General features: G+C 38.6%; 1 protein-coding gene across 1 annotated transcript in view; it reads left to right on the top strand.

Moving 5' to 3' along the window:
• LOC131063567 (UDP-N-acetylglucosamine diphosphorylase 2) overlaps nt 1-20196 on the top strand; it is a 187915-nt gene that overhangs the window by 109297 nt on the left and 58422 nt on the right. The window contains exon 12 of the mRNA XM_057997420.2: nt 7195-7262. Within this exon, the coding sequence (XP_057853403.1) occupies nt 7195-7262 (68 nt within the window). The remainder of the gene's footprint in view (nt 1-7194; nt 7263-20196) is intronic.

Below are 20196 nucleotides of genomic sequence, written 5' to 3'. Positions count from 1 at the left end.
AAGATAATATTGAAGAATATGAGGCCAATATCAACCATTCGTGGTTGGATAAGCCAAGGAAGGGTGCTTCCAAGTTACCCAAGGATCTTGTGAGAGCCTATTTCAAGGAAGTATTGGAGACCTGATAGTTTTGTTAAACAAAGTCATGGGTAGTCCACAAGGCGCGCCATTTGAGCCTTGGATGTACTATTTCATCAACGAGATAACTACCGGAGCAAAGATGATTGATTGGGCAAAGATTATAAGTAATAATCTTGATGACAAACTGAAGAACTTAGAGGAGAACAGGACATTTTATATGAGTTCCTATTTGGTGTACTCTCTTGCTCGAACCTACAAATATAGAGGACTCACCTGTAGAGGAGAAGTGGGAAATAAGGAGAATCAGTTTGCAGTTAATGATTGCTACCCACAACTGCACTTGGAGAAAAAATTTCACTTCAAGAGAGTCAACAATACATTCTTGATGCACATTGCTAGGATGCTCCAAGTAGGTCTTCATCAAAGGCTATCTCAAGAATCTAAAGATTTTATCAGCAGATTCAGGCATTGGTACATCCAATACCCTAGATTTACTTATCTGAGAATTCAAGGATTCTTTGGACCTCCTTACAAGTTACCTATGTATCCCACCAACAGGGTAGTGTTGCTTGAAGTTGTTAGGCAGCTTGAAATTTATATGATTGTTCAGAGAGATAAGCAAAAGAAGGCAGAAACAACTTCTCTCACTATTGGAAATGGATTGGAGACATGTCCATCATCATAGGCTGCCGCTAGTGTTGAAAAGGAGCTTGCTTGGTACCCATTCTTCTAGTATAAGGCCAAAAAACATTTTGACCCTTTTCACTAGATGAAAAAGGTTGATGGAGAGATATTCGAGCATAGACTTGATCTCGAAGACTATTGGGCTAATGCAACTGATAGTTTTGAAGTCAAAAAGAGATTGTGGTCCAGACTTCCCCTGAATTTGATTAGAGTAACAGAAGTGTTTCGAGTAGAAGATCAACTTGAAGATGATCCCAAATTTGAGCAACCTCACTTTGATAAACTAAGAAATGAGCCCCTTGCCTTGGTCGATTGGTCAGATTTTGAGAGGTCTTATTTGAGCGACCTCATGAGACCAGTGATTGAAATTCAAAATGGTGGGCAACAGAGAAGACGAATGGTCTTAGATCCAAAGGTATCAATCTCACATATGATCTCATGGGAACCAATGAGTCAATGTCTTCAAACCATGGTGTTTCGTCAAGTGTTGGATCCAGAAAAAGGAAAGAACCCACTGAAAATTCTTTGAGGGGAAAAGGAAAGAAAATAGTTGGAGATGCAAGCAGAAAGTATAAATTTGATGAGGGTCATTCGACCTTAGTGTTGCATCCACTGCTCCAATCAGAGCTACAACTAATGAATAGAGGATGAATGCTGATATAGGGGGTAATGAAGTAAGAGTTCCTTCCCTTCTAGTGGAAGAGATAATGGAAGAACTAGCTCAAGAGCCAAATTCTGCTAGGAATGTAGAAGTTGAAGAACCTGAGCCTCCAAGGGAATTCCTAGATGGTATAGTTACAGGACCAAAGGGAATAGAGGATGAGTTTGATGAGAGTGGCATGGAGCAATCGACCATTCCAGATTGGCTGAGGGAAAGAATAAAGGCTAAGGCTACTAAGGAAGCTCATTCAGAAGAGAACACAACGGCATTCCTGGCTATGGTGAGTAAACCGGTTGAGATAAAACCGCCCAAACTAGCTGAGAGGTTCTCTTTAATTCAAAGAGATTGTGTAGGATTCAGATCAGTGCAAGTAGCTGTACCCAAAGAAGGTAAAACTCAGGATAATATTGCTCCAGAAGATTATGAGATCACTACAGTAGATTTGGGTAAGCCTACTTAGGCCCAAGAGATCCAAGATTTTGATGATTCTTGCAACGCCCTCAAGGCAAGACTAGTGAAGGAAAAGAAAAAAGAAAGAAGGTTGAGGACGAGAATCAACAATGGAAGAGATATGTTCAACATTTGACAAAACCTATAGATCGGGAGGAGGTACCTCTTGCTCTGCCCATACCTCTTCCACAAGAATCATTAAAGGATTATGAAGACATGAAGACAACTTTCAAAGAAGTTAAAGAATGGACGCAGATGCCTCAGAACGTGCTGACATACTCATTGAGAACCTGATATCAGTGCATGACTCCACATCTTCCGTACTGAGCAGAATTCAAGACGGCTGAAACTTGGGAAGATGTTGAGGATATTGAGAGAAGAATCATTCCATATCTGAAAGTAATTAGAGGACTTTCTTAGGAGGATCTTGTAGACAGACTAGTTATCCAGCTCGGTGACCTATGTTATTTCAGCACTTAGTACTTTGCCTTGGTTACAAGTCGTGAATTTTTGGGAAAGTTCAAGGCTAAGTGTTCAGAAATTGAAAAGGCCATTAGAGACATTCAAGACAAGGTCTTCGTTGTGGCAGCTGAGATATTGGAACAGGATGAGGTGCGAGAGAAGCATTTGCGTGCAGAGAATTTGAGGGCCAAAGTTCAAGGAAACTTCTTCAAAGTTTCAGGGCCAATTCTCCGAGAGGATCTCACCAGAGTTTCGAGCTTCATACGCATAGATGAAAATTTCCTGACACAAGCAACTGGCTGGGAAGACACTCTCCCCACCTGTTCTGATGACGTGGATATGGTCGACTTCCAAATTAGCAACTTGCCAAGTGTCACCATAGAGGAGGAGCGACTTCTTGTGTCCGGGTACATCGAATCTACAAAGAAGGAAACTGGACACTCACCTCAGTGAGAATAGCAGCTGCATCACTTGTCTTCTTCTTGTTCATTTTAATTGTTAGAGTTTGGGGAAACCCTAATCAGGGTTTTGATCTTTCAATTTGGGCCCTTGATCATTGTTCGATCTCGGTCGTTCAAAAATTTCTTGACTACTATATAAGTTTGCCTCCTCTCATTTGGAGAGTGTGGTGAGGTCTTTGAAATATTGTTGCATGAAGGTCATTTCTAGATAATACATTACTTGTGTGCTTTCTCTTAAGGCCTTGTAATCTCTTTTATTTGAATGATTAGCGAGGTTTTCAATTTCCTCAACATATTAGTTTAGATTTTATTTCATGTTGTTAGATTGAATGAAAGATCTGATAAGTATTGGTTTATGGTGTATCTCTGTTCATACTTTTGGTGAATGGATGATTTTCATTCGCTGTGCAAAATTAGTCTGATCTTTCCATTTTGTGCATGCTTAAACTTCCAATTATAAGCACATCCCTTGAAGATTGCATCCACTTTGTGTAAGTTGTCTTAAGTGAGGCGTAACAAAGTGTAGTGTATTGAGGTCACCGAATCAATACCGTCTCTGGAATTCATAGGATTAGAGTAGAATTCTCAACCCTTTTCCCTTTTGTCTTTTTTTTTAAAGTCTTAAATCCCGAAAATCCCAAAAAGACAGAGAGAGAGCTTTAATTGACAAATCCATCTAAATCTCAAAATCGTCGACAATTCGTCCAAGCGTAAGTCCCTTTGTTGTATTACCAGCAAATCACAAGGCCCATTGAGCTTATCCACATGTCAAGACCTGACTAAAGAAACCTTGGAATCGCCATATGATCTTTTAGCAATCTTAGCATACGCGGTGATTTTTCAAGAGAGGATAAATTATCTTTGGGTACTTTATTCTAATGGTTGGTAGATGATAAAATAGACACCGACAAGTATATAGAAAGAAGATTATGAGATGGCTCAGATTTCAGTGAGGTATATAAGGCCTCACATAGTAGGATCAGTGTGGGGTTTGAGCTTCCTCAAGGTTGCTACCTACAAGAAGGGCTACTCTACAAAGTGGGCATACTATGTGTGCCAAAGGAACATGGAATGTTTTTTATGAGACAGGCACATTTGTTGCTGATCATTTTGGAGTGACAAAAACAGTGCATAATCTCCAACAACATGCGTGTTGGCCATATTTGCATGTTGATGTAGCTTTCTTCATAATTATTGACTGTGAAGTGTAAGTAAGCCCAACAATAGGACATTGGGGGCTGTACCAACTGTTACTTGTGCAGAAGAGGCCTTGGGAGAGTGACTCCATGGACTTTGTATGAGGAATTCCAAGAACCAAGCATTGGAACAACTGCATTTATGTGGTTGTGGATTGTTTTAGTGAGATGTGTGTACTGATGGTGCAAGAAAATATTGGTTGGCTGTGACATGGTAGAATTATTGTTCTTCAAGCATGAGTGGATTAAATTTCATATTCCAGAAAATATTAGCCTTTTGCCCTAGGTTAATCCAAAAAAGACAACTTTAGTTTTGTTCAACATGAGCATATGCTATAAACCATCCTTAAAATGCTGTAAAAATTATACATATAAAGTATATAATGTTTATAGAGGTTTGTATTTGTCATAGGGAGCTTTTTTTGTGGTAGGGAGCTTCTCTTTCTAATTGAAAAACAGTTGTACTGTACACACTGTTCCATTTTGTGTTGTATTGAAAGGTGTGAATGAAAATGTTAAATAGAGTCAAAAGGTACTTGAACTTTGCTCTATTTCTCCGCTAATTTTACTCAGAGCCAACATTGTTAACAGCTTTCATGGTAAGCTGCCTCCAGTTATTTGGCTCAAGATGTATCGAGTTTCCAACAAGACCTTGCAAGAAGAATACAACAAAGAGGGAGAAAAAGGAGTGCAACAAAGATTGAAAATGGCTATGGAAGAAGGGAACCCAGACAAACTGATTGAGCAAGTCCAAAATATTCAGCTGTAGAAGAGGCTGTGCACCTACATGGGTTGAAAACTTGGAACTCAAAACTGCTTCCTACTTGGCATTCAATCAATTTAGATTCTCCTGCTTGATCAATGAAAGGTGCAATGTGCACGAGTTCAGGTGATGTGAGAGATGAGATAACATTGACATAATCAGGGTGTAGGAGATAATGGAAGGCTTGAGATAACGCTGACTTTCCCATGAAAGTGAGAGACACCCCTAATCTTCTGAGGACAAACATCAAGAGATATTTAAAAGAAACAGAAAAATCATGTCTGTAAAATTGAAAAATGGGTAGAAGTGCACGTTTTAAATGGTTTATCGGATATTTAATTATGAATTTCTGATAGCTATCAGATATTCATATTTACAATCTTCCAATTGTTCTACAGTAATTTAATTCAGTTTGAATGGGCAATGTTGAATATTCATTGTTCAGAACTTCAGTGCATAGTTTTAAAAGTTGGACTTGTAAAAAGCATGGCAGCCCAAAATTTGGACAAAAGAGTATAAGAACACACAATTACGAAAACTGGTGCAAACTCATTCAGATAACAAGAGGGGAAAAGGTTTTAAAAAGAGAATTTTCATTTTTATCTTCTGCTAGCTGTTACTTGCTAGAAGCTCAGCAAAATACTTGGCAAGTAACATGCCAAGTAGATCTGGCTAATGAGTAAAGGCAGAGTCTTAAAGCTATGGATGAGTGGTGTTCAACACTCAATGTTGTAATGTTATTGATGAGCACATGGTTATACTGAGAGGAGGGGCGGTGAATCAGTATAACAACACTCTTTTACTTTTTAAAACTCAGTTTATCACTTCAAAACTTAATCAATATTAGCACATATGCAAGATCTAATAAAAAGAAACACAAAGAAAACACAATTTGCATGGAAAACCTTGAAGGAGAAAACCACAGAAAAAATATTGCTTTATATAAACTTGTCTCTACAAATTTTGTAGGCACCAATCTATGGGAGACACCAATCTCCAATACTTGAGCACCAACTCAATAAGACATACACAAATGCCTTTCAATATGACGCACCGACCTCTATATAAATTTTTTCTCAAAATTCTGTCCACAAATTTGCTATGATATTACTCACAATTATGCTATAAAGTTTGTCTTCAAATTCTCTCAAATAGTCCCACAATTCTTTCCCAAACTCTGCAAATCAACTTCTCATGATCTGCTCTTATAATTCTTTATTCCTCATAAAGTCAGCTTATATTTGTATGATGTATCCCTTTGGCTCTACACTTCCATCTTCACGTCAACCTGCTGGTGTATATAAAATATATTTATTTATTTTGCACACCCTCTTTTCAATTGCACTTCACAATCCCTTTTATAGGTTCATCAAGAAAGGCGATTTGATGAAGAGACAACCTTTCAAAAGTTTGTCTTTTTAGACCATCGTAATTTTTCTTTATTAAAAGCAGATTGCACCCTTTGTATACTTTAATATAACAGATGTTTTCTTAATTTAACAATCAAACAAATCTTCTTTTGTAATCGCTGGTTAGTGTTTATAGTTTATAATTAATAGAAACAATTTAATCGCTTCTTAGTATCATATAAATTAATGACTTTAATCAACTTGTAATTGCTGTTCATGAATAAGCATCTCCTTTGTAAATCGCTGTCCAATGTTATTAATATCATTTGCTGCTTTCTCTTAATCATTCGCAATTATTAATCTATGCCAATCTGAAAAGGAGTTGGCCAGCATTTATATTAAATGTCTTTGTCTTCCCTCAAATGGTCGCTGCCATATTATATAAACAAATTCTTCTTGTGTAATCACTGATATTAATATATGTTTATATTAATCATAAAAATTGCTGCTCTATATGTATGCTTCTTCCATTTTTGACATCAATGACAATTTATCAACAATTGTTATTTGAATTTCACCTCTTTAGAATGCATACCAATGTTTAATGAAATATGTTTTTTAATAATTTTCTTGAAAATGTATGTGCAGTCCCTCAGTTGTCCTTAAAATTTGGGCAAAGTTTTTGCTGTCCCAGAAACTTGGAGAATGATAGAATAAATTATTGTTCATACCGCATTTTAACTCAGTGTGGTTTTATTGTGTGCATGTTTTATGTTCGGGTATTTATTAGTTATTACACATGGGTATATCTGTTTATCTGCTCCACATTAGTTAGTATTATTAATTGTCTATAAAATGTTAAAAGAAATTTTGTTATGGCATTCAAAGTTAATGTTGTCATGCAAATATGATAGGTGAATTGGCACTAATTTCCTTTTTGATAGTGTATTCTTACATGGCAACTATAGTGGGTATGGAGAGTCTTGGTTATAAGTTAAGAAAGAAAAACCAAAACTAGCAGTCTCTTATGCTCTTGTATTGTTATTATCTAGCAATTTTTGCTGAATTGGCTCTTTTGCCATTGCAGGTATGCTTGCACATGTTTACACTGGACTTTTTGACCCAGGTTACAGAAGAGCTTGAAGAGGACAGCATGTGGGTAATCTTTTGCTTGCTTAAAAATTGTATGGTAGGCCACACAAAATTCTTGATGTTCATTGGTAGCTTATTTCTGAATGATCTATTTAATGCTTTCTTATTTTCTCCAGTTTTTAAAATATTTCTAGTAAAATCGAAGGTGCGTAAATGTTAGAGAAAACAAAAATAACAGCCATGAAAATCATTGTGGTATTTTATTTCCTTGTCTTGTAGTCATAATTGCAACTAAAGATGTGGCCTACGATAAAACTTTGCTGTGGTGAAAGGATGCCGTAGAATCATGTTTTGGAAAATCAGAGGATTATGATGACCCGTTTAAGCAAAATCCTGAGATAAGATTATCCTGATTATCAATACTTTTTGTGTTATAAATGTCTTCAAATATGTTCTGATTTGGTGGCCTAAGCAGCTATAGTATATGACTGCTACCATACTTTATTGGGGTTATATCTTACTGGCATTTCAAATCTATTTCAAAACTACTTAGAGCTAAGTAATACTTCCATTTAGTCCCATGCTTTCTTAGGGTCATATCTCACAGGCTATTAAAAATCTATTTCAAAACCAGGATGGCTAAAACTAATACTTCCATAGCTGGCTTTGTTTGCCTGATTTCAAAAGACAACTTCTAAAGCTTTCTAAACAATTATTAAAAATAAGTAGGTTTTGTCTTCTTCTCTAGAGAAGTTCATTTGATTTTCACAATCTTTTCTCCACTGTTATTAGATCTGGTCAAGTCTGGTCCAAATGCTTCTAGATCCTTTTTTTTTTACCAACCGGATTTATCTAATTCAGTCTGGCTTTTCAATTTCTATAGAAATTTTACCCTTTTAAAAAAAAAATCTGGATTCCCGGTTTTTTTTGGCTTACCTAACTGTTGTGACCATTTCACACATCGCCCCATAGCAAATGGGGACCCCCTCTTTTTTGCTTGTTTTTCGCTCGTTTTCGCTTTCGTTTTTAGGGTTTTGTTAGTCAGTTAGTTGTCTGGATTTAGGGCCAAGCCTTAGGGTTTTAAATTTTGCCTTTTTAAGCCAAAATCCAGTCATTTTTGAGAGCTTCTGAGCTTCTTTTCTAGAATGCAAATTTTTTGAATGCAATGATTTCGCCAAAATGGTCTAATTTTCAATTAGAATGTTCATACAGAGCTTAAATTTGTCTAAGTGTTGACCGTCAATGTGAATTTTTGTCTGATTGAATATTTTGACCAAATTTTGACCTTTTTGAATTTTGATCCTGGGCATTGGAATTGATTTGTTTTCGCCTCGTGAAGTGTTAAAATGTGAAAAATCTTGTTATTTTGGCCCGTAGGAGCAAAATCGCTCCTGTCCCTTAGTGAAGGACGGGAGCTCATTTTCAAATATCTCTTCATCCTTGCAGAGTCCAGACAAATTTTACGTTTGAAGTGATGGAGAACGGCGAGATCTTTCCATTGAATATAAATTGAAGATTTTCATGAGCACAGAAATGCCTCCAGGAGGAAAATCGCTCCTGTCCCTCAGTGAAGGACCGGAGCTACAATTCAAATTTCGCCTTGTCCTTGCAAGATTTTGAAAGTTTAATGATTTGAGGACATCCGAAGGAAGATACTTTGCCAAATGAATATAATTGGATATGCAAAAACGAAGGAGAATGACCTATATTGACCAAATCGCTCCTGTCCCTCTCCAAGGGACCAGGGCGAAGTACCTTGTAACTCTCGTCCCTCTCCCAGGGACCAGAGCGATTTCCTTCATTTTGCAAAATCCAGACAAGGGTCAAGGCAAGTTTACGTTCGAAAACAAAGGAAAACATGAGGTGAACGCATTGAATATAATTTGAAGATTTTTTGGACGTCCATACCAGTGTTAAATGCCTAGTTCGCTCCTGTCCCTCAGGAAGGGACCAGAGCGATTTTTGATATAATTGTTTTTCTTGCAAAGTTACAAATGATGTCAAGGCATGAACGAATAGAGGGAAGAAGGACGAGTCCGTTGAATATAAACTTGGAACCAGGCAAAGTGAGATAGTGGCCACAAGGGAAGGATCGCTCCTGTCCCTCTCCAAGGGACCAGAGCGATGATGATGATAATACTCTCTACGCAAGTTCAAGGTCGTTCCTCCAAAGTTCAAGGCCGATCCAAGTCAAGAAGAAGGGTGGCGAAGACATTTTAGAGCATTTCCATCAAGCGCAAGGTTGTAAAGGTCATCACATGGAAGGAACGTGCACTCTAAAGCCCAGATCGCTCCTGTCCCATGGGAAGGGACCAGAGCGATACCTACATAATGGCATAAATTTCAAAAGGCGAACAAGTTTCGAGCAACCAAGAAGGTCGAAAGGACATCATTTCACGTAATGAAGATGATGGCAAATTGATAAAAACAAGAACAAGCACATAATAATGAACTTCGCTCCTGTCCCTCAGGAAGGGACCAGAGCGATGTTAGATGTATTGATCATTTTGAGCAAGATTTACGTAAGGACAAGATTTCGCAAGGTCTTAGATGGTCCACGGAAAGGTAGAAAGGTGATGCATGAAGATTTCAAACGTTAGATAATCACCAAAATGGACCTAGGGATCATATCGCTCGTGTCCCTCTCCAAGGGACCAGGGCGATTTGCTTTGGATCCTTCGTTTTGCTTCAAGTACGTGCTAAGTCAAGACTCCATAAGGATAAACAAGGTTCAAGCCATCATTTGAAGATAACATACAAGAGTTTTAAACGTCCAAACATTGCTATTAAACGTGAAAAAATCAAGATCGCTCCTGTCCTTTGGACAAGGACCAAGGCGATCCTATCAAAATGCTCATATTCCTCCAAAATCGAAACAAGGCGAGGTTAAGCGAGACAAGGGATGGCGTTTGGAAAACATCACAATGGAAGATCGAAGGTCAAAAATGCATATTGAACGTGAAAAAATCAAGATCGCTCCTGTCCTTTGGACAAGGACCAAGGCGATACTATCAAAACACTCGCGTTCCTTCAAAGATCAAGGCGAAGCAAGGTTAGGAAGTGCGAAGGACGACGTTTGAAGGACATTGCAAAGGAGATCGAAGTTTAAAAGTCGCCAAGATCAAGGAGAAATAATAGATCGCTCCTGTCCCTCTCCAAGGGACAAGGGCGATGGTCCCTTTAAAACGTCCAAACACATAATGAAGACAAATGGAATAAGCGCAAAGGACACAAGCAATGATATTGTTCGCCTTACAATGAAGGTTTGAAGGTCAAAGATACAAGATGAACATGAAGACATGGAGATTGCTCCTGTCCCTCTCCAAGGGACCAGGGCGATGTTAGGCAAAACACATGATATTCTTTGAAAATCACGTTAAGACAAGGACGCACAAGGTTTTAAATAGCATTTGGAAGATGATACAAGGAAAGGATCGTACCAAAATGGAGAATTTCAAGCAAAAAACTTAGGATCGCTCCTGTCCCTCTCCAAGGGACCAGGGCGATAATGGTCATAAAATGCATTTGCTCGCACAAGAAAGAAATTCAAATTCGAAGGACCACCAGATGATCGATTTGGAACGTGGAGATGAAGGAGTTGAACGTTGAAAACGCAAGAATCATGCCAAAGGTGGTAGATCGCTCCTGTCCCTCTCCAAGGGACCAGAGCGATGAGGTACGTCCCTTTATTTTCATATTTTTGGCGCCAAATTAAACAATTCAAATATCCTTAAATGCTAAATCGATTTAAAAAATTGAAAATCCTATTTAAATTGGCATTTAATATGGCGTTAATCTTTATTAATTATTTTTTTGCCTTTATTAAAATCGAAATTTGCAAATAAAAAAACGCAAGGCATTAATAATTAATTATTTAATTAATAAAAAATCGATTTCAAGCGCTCATATATGGAAGTCGGCCTTGTTATGTCATTGCAAATCATTTAAAAATCGTTTGAAATTGTTATATTTTATCAAGTCGGCCAAAGAGATAAATCGATAAGAGCGCTATATATAGGGGGGTGAAAACTATTATTTTCACATCATTATTTTACCTCTCTACATGCGAATTAAGGAAGACGAAGGAAAGTGTTAAGTGTGTTCAAAGATAGTGCGAATATTATCCAAGGTGGCGCAAGTTTCATTCATACCAAAGGTGGCGCTAATATAGAGTGCGAATTACATTGAAGACCAAGGGTGGTGCGAGTTTGAAGGTTCATTTGAAACCACGTCCAAGGCGAACTTGAAGACCACGCCAAAGTACGAATTTGAAGATCCATTTGAAACCACGTCCAAGGCGACAATTGAAGATCACGTCCTGTCCAGAGGTGGCGAAGTCAATTTTGAGGAGATCATATTGAAGATTACTTTATACCTCAATTTTGCCTAGGCGAATTTTGTTTTTGCATTCTAGAGTTAGCTCTCTATCGAGGTATGGTGATTTATTGTTATTGTTTTATTCATTCATCGTCATATTTCAAATTTTGAAATTTTGATCCTTGAATATCTCTTAGCTCAATCGTTGTATTTTAGGAAATGATAACTCTAGAGACTTATCATGAGGTTTCCTAAAATTTATCTCTCTTATTTACGTTATTTATTGCAAAATCTATTTCTTATAATGAAATGTTGTGTAGGTATGGCGACCCCAAAGGCGGGAGCATCCACCAGTCGCTCGGCTCTCATGAAAGAAGATCAGAAGACCGAAGAAGTGGAGACCAAGATCGTGTCCAAGTGGAGCAACATTGGAGATACCAACTTGGGGAACTTTAGCACGAAGAAGTTCCGAGAGGTCCCTTACATCGGCAAGCCATCACCTGTCGCCCGGAGAATAATAGAGAGTGGCATCATTAAGGCGGCCGGTTTTCCTCCAGCCATTCAGTGCCACGAGTTGATGATCGAGTGTGCCCGTCATTACAATCCACAGTCCAGGACAATTGTGTCCAATGAAGGAAACACTTTGGCGTACCTTTCAGAGGAAGCCATAAGTGAAGCCTTCCATCTTCCAGAGCACAGGGACATGATATACAAGAGCATTGAAGGAGCCAGATCAGTGTATGATGATGATCCAGATGCTTGCCTAAGCATAATCAACAAGAACTGGCTACTTAAGAGTCGTCCCCGTCTGAGCAAAGTACCGAACACACCGCACAGGATTGATTTCCAAGAGGAGTACAGAGATTTGATCACCATGCTCAACAGAGTCACAGGAGCACCTCATGCCTTCTATTTTGAGAAATGGATGTTTTACTTCATCCAGGTGATTGTTCAAGGAAAGGGTACAATACATTGGGCTAGGATAATTAGCCATTGCTTAGACGTACAGTTGAGAAGACTCAGGGCTACTAAGTCCTTCCACATGAGTTCATATGTCATCTATGCCTTAATCAGGAGCGTTGAGTACGCAGGACTACCTCACAGAGGAATGATATACAAGAGGACCCGGCGAGGTCAGAGTTTGTGAATCCTATACCTACTTGCATCATCCACCAGGGAAGAACTACAAGTTAATCAATGATACTTTCACGATGAACATCACAAGGACGTTGCAAGGAGGGATTCACAACAGATTATCTCAGGATGCCCAGGAATTCATCAAGAGGTACGGTGCTTGGTTCATTCAGTTTCCCAAGTTCACTTACATTAGAGTGTATGGATGTCCTTTACCTCCATACATGTTGCCGAGGTACCCGACAGATAGAATTGTGTTACTTGAAGTAACAAGGTAGTTGGCGGCATATGTGAAGGCATTCAAACACAGACATCAGAATGGAGTTCAGGTACCTATTATTTTGGGTAATTCAGTTGAGGTATGTCCTACTGTCTTAGCCATGGATGACGCAGAGAAGGAGTTAGCCTTGTATCCCTTTTCATCTTTTGCTTGGAGGAATAGTTTTGATCCACATGGACACTTAGAGGAGACGGTCGGTAGAAGATTTAGACATGAGTACCAAATTGAAGATTTTATGATGAATCTCCTAGATGATCTCGAAGTGAAACGAAAGATACATTCTAGATTGCCTTTGGATTTCATCAGGAAATGTAAGATTTACAGAGTAGCCGACCAAGCTCAGGACAACAGCAGGCACATCCAATCTTCATATGATAGAGAAAGCAAAACAATAAGTTTGAATTGGAATGAGCCCGAGGCCGTGGATTTAGATGATTTGATGGCACCAGTCTTGTCTTGTACTCGCAGATGGATAGACGTTCAACATCAGAAGTTGAGAGAACAAGGCATAGCTATGTCTTTTACTTTGGAAGAAAAGCCAGCCGAAGGTGGAGCCAGTGTTAGTGAAGGCAATCCTAATCCTAGGAATTCAGGTGAAGGTAACCTTCGATGTGCCAGTGAGGGCAATCTCCATTCAAGAGGTTCGAAGAGAAAGGAAAGATCAGAAAAGAAAGAGCCTTCCAAGAAAAAGCAAGGTGCCAACAAAGATCAAGCACCAGGTACTTCTTCCAGGCCAAAGGATAGAACAATTCGAGTGGAAGAATCCATGGAATCGATGGTACAGAATGATAGGCAGGAGGAAGGACAGATGCTGCATGTTTCATCCGATGGATCTCTCCAAGACTATGATTTAGATAATGATAATGAAGTAACATCTCCTCCCAGACAAGAAGAAATAGTACATAAAGAAATTCAAGTTCAAGAGACAAGATCAAATATCCTAGATTGGTTGAAGGAAAGATTGACTAAGGTGATCGTAATTGAGGACGAGGACAGTGCAATTGATTTAGAGAGCCTTGTTGGACGTTCACATATGACAACAGAGAAGAAGAAGGCTACAAAGATGTCCAAGATGGTTCGAGATGAGACTGGATCTAGAAAACTGCAGATAGCTACACCGGCAGCAGACAAATATGAGGGTGAGATCCTAGCAGAGGACTATCATATACAGACTATTGAGTTAGGACCATCCACAGCAGAGCAGACTTTAGATGATGCCACCGACACATTTGAGGCATTGAAGGACAAGTTTAGAGAGGAAGTAGAAAAGAATAGGAAGCTTGAGAAAGAGGTCGGTGCATGGAGGACATATTTCAGTCACATCAATGAACCTTTGGGACGTCAGGATCCAGTTAGATCACCATTGCAGGCATTGCCCCTTCAATCAATCAATGAAGCAGAAAGATTCAGGAATATGGTCCAGCGTACATGTAGTTGGATGGATAGATCTCATACGGTGGCCATAGAGTTTGTTACAAGGATGTCGAAGATCACCCATCAGGCTATCCAAGTTCTTGAGATTATTCACAGATTGATGGCAACAGTAGCTGCATTTGCCCATACCAAGGACGTTGTCATCCCTGTCTTGAAAGTTATAAGACACACATCCAGAAGAATTTTAGCACAAGAGAGGATCTTAGAAGGTGATTCTCACAGTTTGTTTCAGTGGTCAACCTTACTCCATATAAAGAGTGTTCTCTTTGAGGACATCAGTGTTAGATGTGGTCAAGTTGAGGAGGTGATCAATCCGATCCAGGACAGAGTATTTGAGGTACTTCGTACCATTCTTGGCAGAAGGATCGAGGTCGAGACAGATGTGGATATACAAGAATTTGAGGATAGAATCAAGATCATCTTTCGCAAGGACGCAGATGTTACAGATGAGCAGTATGATCAGATGTATGCCACCATGCTCCTGATTGATAGAACAAAGGAACTTGAACCTACTTGGGACACAGCTCTTCTAGATGCATTTGATCAGGTTATCCACTTAGAAGAGAGTATCAAGAATCTTCCCGAGATTCCAAGCACAGAAATCGAAGAAATCGTGACAAAATTCATTGCATATGCTAAGAAAGAGAATTGGAAAGGGAATAAGATTTTAGATGAAAGGTTGTTACAGATGACATGACATCTTATTTCTCATTGGTTGATACCTCCTAGATTTTTGTGCCAAATTTAATATTTGGCTATGTATTTAATGTTGTTCAGTAAAAAGGAGGTCATTTGTAACAAACCCTAATTAGGGTTTAGGTGTCATGATCTTGTCCATTGATTTACTTTCAATCTGGACCTTTCATTGTAATTGGGGATGCTATTTATACCCCATTTTTCATTTCATTTGGATATATATAGAAAAATAGTGAATAGTGTGAGAAATAATAGTTGATGTAATAGAGAGATTAGAGTTAGAAGCAATTTTTATTTTGTAGCAAGATTGAGTTTTGAAGAGAGGAATTCAAGCAATTGTTGTATATGATGACTTGGAAATCAATAAAATATTGAAGTTATGGTGTTTTGTTGCAAATTTCTTAAGTTATCTTCATGGTTGTTGGATGTACTTGAATCACGCTCAATCAAAGTAATTTGTTAATTTGAAAGGCTAAGTGTGAGATTTGATATTTGGTAGGATTCGCAATCCAAACCACTAGCTTCTTGCTGATTGTAGGAACGCCTTGCGTGGTCAACTGGAAAACATTTTGAGTCCTTAACCTTCAAGCATTTTCGCATCTAGGATATGTACCTTCGTAGTAGTGTCCTTGGTCTTTGATGCATTGAATACCATTATTACCTTAGAAGATCGCACTAATTTCAATTGAGTTGTTATCTTATGGCAAAATTGAAGTTGGTTGAGTCTTGCCAAATCTCATTCATGCTAAGTCGTTCATAGGGTTAGGCTAGATTAGACTTCCTTAAACCCTATCTCTTTTCCATTTTTTTTGAAAGTTCCTTTTAGATTAGTAAAATCTTCGAGCCTTTGGAATCCGTAAGACGCCTTGAAGGAGACAGCAAATCACATCATACCACTAAAAAAGCTTGTCCACACGTGGAGACCCCACTAAAAGAACCTTGGAGTCCATCTAACTGATCCTTTTTGCAGATCTTCAGCAGTTAGAGACTATTTTCTCAAGAGAGGATAAGATGCCTGTCGGTATTTTATTCTGTGTATGATTGTGTACAAAATACATGTCAACACTAACCGATTCAAAATTTCAAACCTATGCCTTTTTTGTCTCAAACAGAGAAAAATGTCATTGGAGTGAGACATGAAAGTATTGCTCACCCTGTAAATGGTATATAACTATTGGTATTTGTAAGATACATGTAGTCTAAGCATGTAAGTATTCTTGACAAGACAAGCACTTGTTCTCACCAATAGTTTGCATACTTGGACTCGATTGGTGCTCCTTGATGGACACAAAATTTTCAACTTGGCATTTTAAAAAAATACTTAAATTCCTCAAAAAACATAAATTTTATGTAAAAACAAAAGGTATGTGTAGGACGATTTTTTTCAGCATTTTAGGCACAAATTTTTTGTGTTGTTGGTGTTTGTTTTATCATCTACCAAAGATTAGAATAAGATACCTGTTGTGACGTTTTCACACATCGCCCCATTAAAATGGGGACCCCCTCTTTTTTGCTCGGTTTTGCCTGTTTCTCTCTCTGCTTTTTTAGGGTTTTGGATAGGTGAGTGAGTCGTCTGGACTAGGGTTAAGCCTTAGGGTTTCTATTTAGATGTTTTCAAGCCAGAGTCCAGTCAATTTTGAAGGGGATTGTTGAGCATCCTCGCGTAGGTTGCAATTTTGAAATGGGGTGAATCTGTCAGGAGGTCAAATGAATCTGTCTAGGTTCAGTCGGAATTTTGAATGCAAGTCCAAATTTTGCCTAAGTGTTAATGATGGAATTTTGAAATTTTGTTTGAGTGATTTTGACCAAATTTTGGAAATTTTGATAATTGATCCCAGGCATTGGAAATAGCTTAATTTTACCTTGTGAAGTGACTGAGGTCCTAAAATCTTGATATTTTAGCCTGTGGAAGCAAAATCGCTCCTGTCCCTCAGCCAGGGACCAGGGCAAAAATGATATTTTATGCATCTTGGTTATTAATTTATTTCATTTGTCTTGTGTAGGGTTGCCAGGAGATGCAGTTGAACACGAATCGAAAGATTTAGAAGATTTTTGAGACTCAAAATGGCGAATTTTGAAGTTTAGGGTCAAATCGCTCCTGTCCCTCAGTCATGGACCAGGGCGAAATGACTTACTTAGACCATTTTGACCTCATTTTGATCAAGTTGAAGCATCAAGGACGTAATGGAAGGTGAAATCAACATGATGGAACGCCAGGATTTAGCCGTTTGCAATAAAAAGTTGAACATTTGCCCTCAAGGACAAAAATCACTCCTGTCCCTCACTAAAGGACCGGAGCTTGAAATCCAAAATTGCCTTGTCCTTGAAAGATTTGAACGATTTCGCGATTTGAGAAGAACGAGGGAGGTACATTTTACTCATTGAATATAATTTGGTTGCACCTCGAAGGAGAAAATTGGCCCTAGAAGCAAAATAGCTCCTGTCCCTCTGCCAAGGACCAGGGCGAATTTCAATGATAGCTCCTATCCCTCTCTCAGGGACCAGAGTGATTTTCTTATAAGACAAGTTTTGGCGAAGTGAAATGAGTTTTTAAAGTTTGAGGCAAGTAAAAGGAGGCGTAACGAATCTATTGAATATAATTTTGAAGAGTACAAGACGCCAGTGAAGCCTATTTTGTCCTAGGCGCTCTTGTCCCTCTCCAAGGGACCAGAGCGATTTCTTCCTAGGACAAATTTCTCACCAATTTGAAGCAAATTCCATGTCAAAGATGAGTGAAGGGGAGCATAGCGGATCCATTGAAGATAGTTTTAAACGTTGGCAAAGAATGATTGAGCCTACAAATGAAAGTTCGCTCCTGTCCTTCAGTCAAGGACCAGGGCGAAATCTTGGTTATTTAGACTTCCCCTTCGAATTTTAATAAATCCAGGCCAAGGTACAAGGTGGTGATGATGTTTGGAACGCTTCGAAGAAGAACAAAGTTGCAAGGACCATGAAAAGTGATGAAATTACCCAAGTTCGCTCCTGTCCCTCTCCTAGGGACCAGAGCGAAATGTCCAAGTATACTTAATTTTGAGATGTCACTTCCATTTCAAACGTTCAAGAAGGAGTAAGAGACACCATTTTATACTTTGAAGACAATCGAAAGTTGATAAGAACAAGGATTAGCCCAAGGAACAAAGGTTCGCTCCTGTCCTTCAGTCAAGGACCAGAGCGATTTCTATGAAGACCATCATCCCTTCCAAAAAACCACGCCAAGGCAAAGTTATACAAGATCGAATATGTCCTTGGAAGGATGATGGACAAGGAACCAAACGTCAAAAGGTGACTAACTTAAGCAAAGATGCAAGTTCGCTCTTGTCCTTCAGTCAAGGACCAGGGCGATTTCTACTAAACTTGTCATTTCCTTCAAAAAATTACGTCAGGGCAAGGTTACACAAGGTTGAAAATATCTTTAAGAAGATGATGAACGAGAGGTTAATGACAAAAGGTTGGCAAATTTGAGCTAAATGCAAGGTTCGCTCCTGTCCTTCAGTCAAGGACCAGGGCGATAATGGTTCTAAGAGGCATTCATTTACAAAATAGAATCGATCAAGCATCAAGTTACGAATGAAGATCCCAGTTTGGACGTAGGAGATGAAGTTTCAAACGTGAAAAATGCAAGATAGAGGACCTAAATGTATAATCGGTCCTGTCCCTCTCCCAGGGACCAGAGCGATGTGGTTTGTATCCCTTACATCTCTCATGTTTTGGCGCCAATAAATGTTGAAATACATTAAATGCTAAAATTCGATAAAAACTTTGAATTATTTGATTAAAATGGCATTTGAAAAATAGCGCATAAGGCATTTAATAATTGATTGGGCCTTTTTAAAAATCGAAATTATTAAATAAAAAGGCATTTAAATTGATTAATTATTAAATTAAATAAAAAGGGAGAGCGCTTGGGGTTATATTTTTATAAAGTCGGCCTCCCTTTTATTTAAATTTACCTATTATTTGCCTTATTTCTAAAAGTTGGCCTTTGTGAAAATAAAGAGGTAAGCGCCTATATAGTGGAGGTGTGTTTAGCGATTCTAATCCCTCATTCATCCACTCACACAAGTGCGATTTGGAGAAGAACAACAAGGTGCGAAATCTGGTCTAACGAGGAGCGAATTTAATTGAAGACTAAAGAAGGAGCGAATTTTCCTCAAAGCGTTGAAGGCTAGAGGTGGTGAAGTTGATAGAAGAAGCACATTTTGAGGACTTCGATCCACATTTTGCCTAGCAAACTTGCTTAATTTTGCATCTTTTCTTAGATTTAGTTCTCAAGTGGAGGTATGGCGAGATTCTCCTAGTCTCAATTTTGAATTTTGAATTTTCAGTTTCAAGTGGCTTAGTTAAATTTAGGAAATGATAATTCAAAGATTTATCATGAGGTTTCCTAATTTAAAACTTAAATCCTCTTTCTAGTCTATATTTCCACGTTGCAAAACATGTTACTAATTTTGAAATGTTGTGTAGGTATCAAGATGGCGACTCCCAAACTCGAAGGATCTACAAGTCGGAAGACTCTCCTCAAGGAAAATCAAGCCAGATCAAGGACGATCAAGCAAGGACAAGGGCGACCTCCTCCAGCCTAGCATCGACAAGGATGACCTTCTTTGGACTAACGTCATCAAGGGCGACCTCTTCCAAATCCAGCATTCCAAGGCGAGGTACATCATCATCCTGCAAATCAAGGACACAAGAAGTCAGAACAAGGGTTCGTTGAAGAAGCAAATAGTTCCAGATGAATTAATTAAAGCTAGCTTCTCAACAACATCAAGTTGAATATCTACCAAGTTACAAGTGTCAGACGAGGTGGCATCCTAGTCATCACTTCTCCAATCAGTGTGGTCCACCTCAGCATTTCCAGATTCAATGTACCTAACTCATGGAAGGTGGCACAAACTCCGATGTACCTACCCCGGCTATCCATTGGTCGATTTTTCCATAGAGGACATGTGTCCAAGCAATACAATTTTATCATTGGTCGAGCATTAAATGTTATGTAATGCTTGTAACAAACCCTAATTAGGGTTTTCATTGTTGAATCTTGGCCATTGATCTCAAATTGATCTAAACCATCGAATTGTATTGAGGGCACTATATAAGCCCTGGCATTTCATTTTGTAAAGGGGATTAGGAATTAGA

The sequence above is a fragment of the Cryptomeria japonica genome, chromosome 4 (genome assembly GCF_030272615.1).
Source record: "Cryptomeria japonica chromosome 4, Sugi_1.0, whole genome shotgun sequence".
Taxonomy (NCBI): Eukaryota; Viridiplantae; Streptophyta; class Pinopsida; order Cupressales; family Cupressaceae; genus Cryptomeria; species Cryptomeria japonica.
The sequence above is the reverse complement of the archived record's forward strand: the minus strand, read 5'-3'. Positions and strand labels throughout refer to the sequence as shown.